The 9,754-nt window shown below is 42.9% G+C and overlaps 1 protein-coding gene across 2 annotated transcripts in view; it reads right to left on the bottom strand.

Moving 5' to 3' along the window:
* Nucleotides 1–174: 174 nt before the first annotated feature.
* The window catches only part of AIDA (axin interactor, dorsalization associated), a 28,727-nt gene continuing 19,147 nt past the window's right edge, over nucleotides 175–9,754 (bottom strand). Inside the window, exons 7-11 of one of the 2 annotated variants that reach the window (XM_021552473.3) lie at nucleotides 9,265–9,276; nucleotides 6,466–6,588; nucleotides 4,185–4,307; nucleotides 3,621–3,738; nucleotides 175–2,745 (exon numbers count right to left, since the gene is read on the bottom strand). In XM_021552473.3, the coding sequence (XP_021408148.1) occupies nucleotides 2,649–2,745; nucleotides 3,621–3,738; nucleotides 4,185–4,307; nucleotides 6,466–6,588; nucleotides 9,265–9,276 (473 nt within the window). In that variant the 3' untranslated portion in view covers nucleotides 175–2,648. The remainder of the gene's footprint in view (nucleotides 2,746–3,620; nucleotides 3,739–4,184; nucleotides 4,308–6,465; nucleotides 6,589–9,264; nucleotides 9,277–9,754) is intronic. The other variant, XM_021552482.2, reaches the window with a different exon arrangement.

Here is a 9,754-nt window from a genome sequence, read left to right as displayed (position 1 = left end):
ACTGAGCAACTTTCAAAACATGCCCTACACTGGCAGTTCAAGTGTTAGTGCAAGCATTTGGAATAGCAGGCTTTTGCCTGTCTTGGTGAGTAAGATTTCTCACAAGTGCACTGTCCAAAAGGCAGCCTAAGGGAGGAAAAAAAGAAAACAATGAAGAATAATAAAAAACCCTACTGGGAGGCCATTACAGCTTTACTGCCAGAGTACAAGCAGCCATTAAAGTTGCCATCTAGGTGTTACATTCTTACAGTACAAGTGTAAAGCTTTAGATTTCAGGTGAAAGACAAGCTGGAACATCACTGAAGCATAAAACAATCCTGAAGCTTGTGGTGTGTGCAGCAGCAATCCTGACACGGAGACAGTTCATAGAAAAAAGGCAAGGGATAGAAGCAACTTCAAAAATGGTGTTTCACACTCAACAGATATTAATTCACAATCAGTTAAATACAAAGCTCTACTTGTGTATTTAACAAAAATACTTCAAAGTTGACATTTCATATAACTGGCATTAATACAGACATCTACAAGCTGGGGAAGGGTCCAGGTAAGCAGCAGAAACCATGGGTTTGTACTTCAAGGGACAGTATTTCAGTTTGCAGGGTGGCTGATGATACACATATTGATGAACATCCATGATTAAAGGTCAAGTTCTCAAAGTCCAGGATCTTTCCTTCTCCATACAAGCCTTTGTGATACTCAGTGTCTCCCCTCTTGCCCATCCCAGCTAACAAAAGTTGGATGGAATCTCTTTCTGGACGCACCAGCATTCACCTTGGACACACACTCCCAACTGCAGTGCTTACCCTGGATGGCAGAGCTGGACCAAACTCCAGAACCAGCCCTTCCACCTTTCATGGACACTCAGATCCCGCAATTCCCTGGTCAGAACAAGTCCTGAGCCAGCCAGGGACCACTGACAGGTAAATGGGCTAAGCTCAGAGAACTACTAATGCTTTGCTCCGTCCTGTTGCAGAGTTCAGAGGATGATTTGTATTTGGGTTTTAGCAGTGTGGGTATCCTCCTTCAGTCTGGTGTCCAGAATGCTGCGTTCAGAGGTGTTACCATAACTCACAGGGATATCTTGATCGTCACCCATCAGCTTTAAAACCAGTGGGATATTGCATAAGATCCATAAACAGGACAATTCAACTGCCATTTTTCCCTCTAACCAGCAGTGGAATTTGAGGAAGTGTTGCTGACTTTTGTTGTAACACCTAAATAATGTCATCCCTAGTTATACCAGAGCAAAGAAAGGCAAGAAGATTAGGACATTCAAAACCAGCTTTTTATCCTAATCAATATGGTAAAGCCAAAAATGCTGAACAGCTGAGTAGAGACAGACAAACAGCATGAGGAAAAGTAACATCCCTTCCCTTAACACATGATGTAACATCTTGGGGTGAGGTGACAGAAAAGGAATGGATGATACACCTGCATCCAGGCTGTTTAAAATAATTGACACTATTTTGGGAGCTGGGTCTTTAGTTAGCATAGCAGAGTATTCAGGCACTAGTTAGATATGCAAGAAGTTTATCAAACCATAAACTATCATATTAAATATCCACGCAAATATATGAAAGATTTGACTGGGTTCTACTTTCCCTTTCTCAGGTCAAAAGGTGAATGCAAGTGTGTCATAATAAGCCAATGTCCTGCAGCTTATTATGCACCAAATAAAAAATACAGAAAATAAATGATAATCCTATCTACTTACATAAAAAGGTAATTTTTTTGAGTAAGTTTCCAGACTTGCACAAAATATGCAGAAAACTGCATACAATCAATTTCCATAAGAACAGCAGTTTCATGTAAAAGGTGGGTCAGCCTGCAGCCAGACCTACTTTGTATAAAGCTTTGGAAAATTTACACTCCTGCTGTCACTGAAATGGCAAAACACCCACTGCCACCAGGACAAAGCCCTGGAGAAGGCCTCTTTATCCCCCACCCACCTTTGCAAACCACTCTGTGACAAGATACAGAAAAGAATAGCTCTATTAGGGAGTAACAGTGACTGAAAGGATTGTAACATGCATTCAAAACTCAGGCAAGGCTGTTCAATCATAGTTCAGTGTTCTCATCTGCAGTTCTCCTGACCTGACCACAGGGACTCGTGGCCACCCATCTGACCCGCATCCTCCACTCCCTCACTTTAAAGCACTTGCAGTAGCTCCAGCTCCTTCCCAGCCCACCTCATCTTTCTCCCAGTCTTCTGTCACCCTGACCCATCCAGAGGACTCTTGAAATGCAGATGAGAGGAACTACAATAGCACAGCAGTGTAAACAGTTAGTAGGCCTGCCACATCTTTATTGCTGCAGGTTTGACAAAGGGGCACTTTCCATCCTCAGGGAGAGCTTGAGGCAAAAAGAGAAGAACGGTTAAAGATAAAAAGTGATGAACAGCAAACTTAAGAAAAGCAGTCAGCCTATATCAGGGCTCTTGGAAAAACCTGTAGCTGGAAGTTACTGAAAAAAATCTTGCACTTGCATGGTGGGCTTGTCCCTGCCCCTGAAGTAGTGCTGTGCAGTGGGTGATGGTCTCGTGTGACCTACTGGCATGAACAGAGTCATCTTCCCGCCCCTCAGAGCCTAAGGCTACTACACAGCTACCAGGACTTGTGGTTCAGTTCACAGAGGTCTCACAACTGGGGTCATTCCTTGTGCAATGTTTGATGGAGGTGAAGGTAAAGTGGTTTCTTGGTCAACAGTTGCAATTTCTTCCTTTTAAAGTCAGTGGGTTTTTTGTACCTGTAACCACAAGAAAGTGCATTAATCCAAGTGCTAATGGCTGTGCAGGAAGATGAAAGCAAACTAGAAAGCTCATCCTGCACAGGTCTTACTACTCTCACCTTTTAAATACATCTGACAAGGCTTGCTGTAAGCAACAGTAATGAGGAGGCTTACAGGAAGAAACTATATTTTCTCTGGATGATTGTTTTTACAGAAGAAAAATTTCAGTATCTAATTGAACATAGCATTTTTGTAAGGAGATTTCCAACATAATACTCTGGATTGTAGGAGAGACCCAGTACCAGTAACTCAGTACTTCAGAAGTACTCCAGCTTGCACAGACTAAGCATTCTTCCAAGAATTGCAAGATTCACCTTCTTCTTGAATTAAAAATCCAAACCCCAATCTTCAAATCCCTTCCTCAGACCTTCAGCCACTCAGCAAGGAGAGGATGCACACCACAATCACTCAATACTGCTTTGAAATGTTCACAAAGTTAATTGCAAATTGGTATCTCATGCCTCAAATCAGATTTCCCTTTGCAGAAGTTCTGTACCAAAAGACAGTTGATTATTTTTTTAAATATAGCCAATCCGACAGTCAGGCTAAACTCCAAATTAAAATCTCCCCTACAGACTTCATTAAATTCATACAAAATTAAATTACAAACACCAGCATTTTATTTGGAAACTGCTCTAGTTTCTGAGAAGAGTCTCTAACCATCTTACTTGCTTAAAAGCATTTTATCTTGCCCTCTTTATTGAAAATAAAATACTCCTTATGGAAGTCAATCTAATGAGTACAAGAAACCTTCCGTAATACAAGCCACACATCGTAACTGAAGGCTGTTTCATTTCCTCTGTCATTGTCATCCATAATTGTGAGTCACTTACAGTTCTATTACAATTGCCCCAGGTTTAATTTCATCCATCTCCATGAAAGCAAAGCACTTGGTGCTAGTAAACTTTTTCTTAGGCTTGTAGTGTTTGAATTCAAAGAAAATAGCTGCACCTATAAGGGAAAATGAACAGAAAAGTTAGAAATTATGGCTAAGAGTTATCTGAAAACTTACCTGCCATTAAGTTGTTCCACTTAAATTGAAGGGAATTATCTCCACACTTCTATTATTTACTCAAAAGCTACACAGTGTTCTTACAATGCTCATCACACTCAACAATTCAAACTCTTCACTCCACTGCTCACACCCAGGTACCAATGACTAAGCAGTGATAAAGCAGCTCAATACCCGTGTAGCAGAGCAAACTGCTCTGTTTTTATCTCTTTTCATTTCTCCCTTGCCTGCGAGCTATCCCAATGACCAATTTGAAAGGGACAGGATGCAAAGGTCTATTTTTATCCTTGTCTGGATCTTGAGCCCTGCAGCAGCAGCTCAGGAGCAGCCCAGTGTCTGCTCCCAAAGCTCCTGGGCCCTGTTTCTGCTCCCTGGTACCACATACCTTTTGTTAGTCTTTCAATGTGTTTCTGAATCTCAATGTCCACATTAAAATGGACATATGTGTCCTCTTTCCTCAAAGCCACAGGAGTATCTTGCACAGGAGTCAGATCTATCCCATTCAAATCTGCAGGAAAGAAACAGCATGAGAATAGCAGAAGCTTCTCAGACTTCAAGGTTCAGCTTTAAGAGATTTATAAGTCTCTCCTAATCCTACCATAAAAAGTTAATCCACACCTGGATGGTTCCACAAAACTTTTAAAAAAGGGGCAATCATACCCCATTCACAAGCAGTTAATTTTCTTTTTGAGTACAACATGAAGGCAGCTAAAGTTCTAGCAATATTTCAGATAAAAAATTGGAATTATCTCTGTTTTTATTTTTAAAAATAATAATTTTATTTTCTGCTGTCAGCTAAAGATTAAATTCCCTGTGCTCACAGGACTCCAGCAGAGCTACAGCCCAAGTGGGATACACACCAAAGACTGCCCTCCACACAGGGTCTGCAGGGCACAGCTCACACATCCTGTGTGCCCTGCTTTGTCCCTAGACACAGCAAGCATTATTCCTCTTGGATTTTCCACAGCGGCATTGTAGGGCTGTGGGTTGGACTCCAGCTCTCAGCACCAGCCCCTGGTTTTGCTGCTCTGGCACAGCCAATATTGTTTCTCACTAAACCTCTGTTCTTTGCAGGGGTACATTTGTCCTCTGACTTTCATTCTCAATGCCTTTCCCTCTGGCAGAGAAAGTTCCTAAGATTACAGGTATGGAGAGCACATGTTGTGCTTGTAGCAAAGGTTGAGGCCCTGGAGTACCAGTGATTCCCATCATCCATGACATGGGTTGGGATTGCCAATACTGCATCAGGAACAAACCTCTCTCCAAACCTGCAGAAGAGCAGCTTGGTTTAAAACCAAGGAGATCAGCTACAAAGTGTCTTCAGACTCCTAAAAGTGATAAAATGAGTCCTCAGAGTTACTTTTCCTGGCCAAAAATCTTGGTAAATTAAAGTATAAAAAGACACCATCAGCCATACCCTGCCCACACACTCACTTTTTGATCCTATTTTCTACCTCATTACTTGGCAGCCAGCATTTATAGGTGAGTTTGGAAAGTAGGAGCATCATGTTGACAGAGAGTTGTTGGGAAAGCAAGCCAAGCAATACAGAGTGTCCCTGAGCTCCAGAAGGGAAATGAGAGCTACAGCAGCAGTTTTAGCAGTGAGGCAAACACTTCAGTGGCAAGGAACAGGGGATGTTTGCTTTACCAGCCCTGGTAGGTACAAAAAGGGATATTTGGTGCTATTAAACTTCCTCCTGCCAGAGGATGTCTGGTGGAAGAAGCACTGATCACACATGTTACAAGTGTTTCATCCCTACATTTAGTATCCAATAGCACATCTCAAGAGGACATATACAAGGTCATTATCACAACTGAAAATAACAAGAGGCTCAGCTACAGATTTTTACATGATAAACAACAAAAAAAAATCTGCCCACAAAGACTGTAAAGAGAAGCTGAAGTAAAGCAGAATACAAGGCAAGGGTAAGCAGCTTTGACTACAGGTCCTTCCTGCTAAGTGCAAAATGGGGGACAGAGATACTCCCATTAAAAAGCGTGTGAATATCAAAAATCTTAGCCTCAAAAGATGCCAATTATGTTACCACCTGAAACAGAGAAATCCTAATGTTGCCTATCCTGGACTGACAGATAGGTTCTTTCAGATTTATGGAGGCTTTCGGCCCACCAGGCTTTGGCTGAAGCATTTCACTAGCCAGACTAACACGTTTTTTATTTTGTTTCACTTGCAAGTTTTGTTTCCCAGCTTCATACTCATCCCTCTAAATCTCAAGCCCTGGTAAGATTATATTTGTATTATTACAAAATTAATTTAATTAGAGGGCAAGAATGGAGTCAGTGGGCTGTGGTTCTTTACCTCCAGAAAGCCCAGAGACCAGTATGTGTGGGGAGTGCACACAGTCCAAGCAGACCTGTACTTAGGAGTCAGCTGTAGAAGCTGTGATGGAGAAGTAGGGCAAAGTCACTCAGCTCTCAGCATGGACAAGACACCCCTGAGTGCACAGAGAGAAGTGTATCCTGCAGATGTTCATCTCCCAGCAGCTGTCAAATATAGAATTTTTCCACCCTTGATTAAAGCAGAAGCCCTACATCCACAATAGAAGTGCCAATGAATGTTTTTCCTGGCAGGCTGAAAAATCAATAGAGCTTTCAGAAAATGCACTCTCTCCAAAGCAGCACTGAGGAGGCAGAACAGAAATCATTACCCTTTACACTGACTGTGATGTAAGGATCAATGCACTGCCCAGCATCTTTCAGACCAATTTTCTCTATGTTGATGGTGAGTAGCGTCATCCCGGGTTCAGATGGCAATCTGGGCAATAAAGTACCTGGAAAGAGTAAAGCACATTATTAACCCTTGGTGTCATCTCACAGCAGAGATCTCGCTTGTCCCACCTTCTCTCATGGAAGATGCTGTTCTTAGGGTGCTCAAACTCCAAAGATTCCTATCCCAGTAGTTCACACCACTATGGGAATGTCTGTGCACAGACACACAACATCCTTTGACAAATTTCAAAGACCCCAGAAAAAACCCAGGACTGCCTCAAGTCAAATCAACTGACAAAAAACAAATGTTGTAAGAATAGAGAGGAACATTGTTTGAAGTGTTATTTCTTGCTTTTACTCAGAATAGCCATTCATGGAACTCACTTGATAGCATTTTTGAGGATTAAATTTGGGAGGTTGGATTCAATCTGCAGTTGCAAAAGGTTTAGACACTTGATCAGGAGTTCAACCCCACTGAACATGACTTGGCTTCATGTTGAACATTTAGACTGGGAGATTAAGGAGGAAAATGGCATCGCTGCAAATCACACAGAACATAAGGGAACCAGAAAATTGGTTCTTAACTAAGTGCTACTGGCCTCTACTTAAAGGGGCGGGGGGGGGGGGGGGGAAGTAAGTGTTTGCATCCCCCAAGTTCCCTTCTGCCTAAAGGAAGGACTCCCCAGCTCTGCATTAAGAATATTTAGCATCAAAACTTGGTAGTCATTATAAATGAATCCTCACAGTGCTGAGGAAGACAGTGCAGGTGTCCAGACTGTTCAAACTCACTAAAAGTCATGATATTCTGTCATGAAACATGGAGTAGGTTACTTCATGGTGAATGTGGCAAAAAACTAGCACACTTCAAGCCCCTCTCCCCTTCTGGATAAACAAGCACCAGGATAGAAAATACTCAGGTTCATAAGCAAGTTTGAGTTACAGTTTTGGTTTTCTAATGAAAAAAAAAAAAAAAGAAAAAGAAGTTATCCTAAGGCTTGAGATCTAAAGAATGTAATAATTTCCTTTGACAAGTCCAATACAGGTTTTTTCTTGACACAATTTTTTCTTCTCATCTGCTTGAGGAGCTGCAGAACCACAAAAATTTTGTCTTCTGAGAGACTGGCTTTGTAAGAGGGACCTTGCATTCTGCTCTAAGAACTACAGGCACAACTTCAGCAAGATTTCATGAGCATTCCTGCATCCAATCCCCCTCTCAGAATCATGTGCAAGACTTGAATTTCTGTCTCTGATGCTGTGTGTTTCTGTATTGCTTGTCCTGAGGAGACTCAGGGCCTCCAAAGCACCATGTCTGCACCTCCCAACACAGCACAGCAGAGCTCAGCCCAGTGTTCTGAGCAAAGGGACAAGCTTCTGACTGCAGTGGCAGAAATGTTAAACAGCAAACTTAGTAGAGAGCCTTCATTTCTGCAAAGCAGCTCATGCTCTAGGTAATCTTTGTTTCTTTCCTGAAGAGATGTTCAAATATAGAGTTCTTATTTTAATCTAAATGAAGGCAGAAGCAAGCCTGTCTTCTCTTTGGCACAAACCTTTGCTCCACCATATGTCAGTTGTCTCCTAAAAGCAGCATGGCCCCCAAGAGATGGGAACAACTGCAGCCTTCAGCTTTCTTATCCATCATTCCATCCACTTGACAGAAAAATCACCTGGAAGATGCCTCAGCCTGGTGTTTACTATAAAAATTCTGACTTAAGAGAAATTATTCTGTTCTTGAAGAACACTTTCCAGAATGTGTGAAATTGCAGAGTTGCAATGGACAGAAGGGTCAAACTCACTTCCAGGAGACAAGAGAACAGCAGAACAGAGAGTATCCAAGGAAGACTATTTCCTTCCTGCCCTAGCAGGAGGAGCAGCCAAGCCAGCAGTGGACTAGAGCAGCTGACTGTAACCTGTCTCACATGAGCCACAGCCCCAGGCAGGCCTGTGCTGGAGCCTCTGCAGCCAGAGTAGGTGGCAGTGCCCTCTCCACGGTACAGCTTTCCTGGGCTGGGCACCACCCCCCTGTCACCACCATGGCCTGGGCCCCTGAGCAGGCTCACACTGAGGCCTTTCAGGAGAAAAATGCAGCCATGCCAGACACAACCACAGGGAAGCTCTGCCAGAGGGCAACAGGAGCATCAGCAAATGAAGGACGTGTCGTCCTCTGAGTGGGTTTCAGGGGCAGACAGTGAGCCAGCCCAGCAGCCCACTGCCACCAAGACACAGCATTCAGGCTCTCCCCTCCCAAATCCCAGTTCAGAGAAAGGGGAAAAAAGTGCTAAGTCTTCTGCTGGGCTCACAAAGTGAAATGGCTCACAGAAGAGCACAGCACTGGAATAAAGTCATATATAACCAGGAGAAAGGCAGGAAACCTCTGCTGTTAGAGGCAGCAAGCCACTGGTCAGCTCAGCTCCACACAGCACAGAAGTCTAACTACACAAATACTCTTTGTGCAAGATTTGCCATAAAATGTGTATTCCAGTAAATAAAATCCAGCTACACCTACCCTTGGCTATGCCACAACCTCTTCATTAGTACAGCAGGACCTCCAGAGAGCTGTTTGAATCAACAAACATGACCTTCCCTTTTCTCCACTGCAGGCAAATGAAGACCAACAGATAGGTGCCCACTACTGTGACTGTTACCAAAATATGTGTTGTGAGCATTGGCACTAAGAGCTGGATGAAGAAGAGCATGAACATAAGCACAGAAATTACTGTACATACTAAAGGTTCTCATACCTTTGTTGGCTCCTGGTTAGATGAATGGGGCAATGTGATAACGATGAAGCCATGCATGGAGAAGACAAGACCATGGTCAGTTAGACAGTACAGTCACACATTATGGATTAAAGGCACATCAAAGCAAGGAGTGCAACACAACTAGTCAATGTCAGATAGGGAAAGTTCACTTTACTCATAAGGCTTACCTCAGGGCTACAAACTGCTTTTGTTTGAGACTTCCTGCTGTACTTGGGACAGACAGAAGGCATCTCAAATGGATTTATCATGGTGAATAACAAGGATTGAGACAGCAAATGTCAGCAATCAATATCACAACATATTACAGCCTTTTTGGGAGCTTGGCATGAACAGCTGTAGACTGTGCATGTCCACATCAGGTCAGCCTGCAAGGGCCATATTCAGCACTGTGCTTGGGATCACATCTGAATATCATCTGTTTTCTCCAGGCATAAGTAATGCAACACCCCAGCTCTTTTGACCATTATTG

Source organism: Lonchura striata, chromosome 3 (genome assembly GCF_046129695.1).
Source record: "Lonchura striata isolate bLonStr1 chromosome 3, bLonStr1.mat, whole genome shotgun sequence".
NCBI classification, from domain to species: domain Eukaryota; kingdom Metazoa; phylum Chordata; class Aves; order Passeriformes; family Estrildidae; genus Lonchura; species Lonchura striata.
The sequence above is the reverse complement of the archived record's forward strand: the minus strand, read 5'-3'. Positions and strand labels throughout refer to the sequence as shown.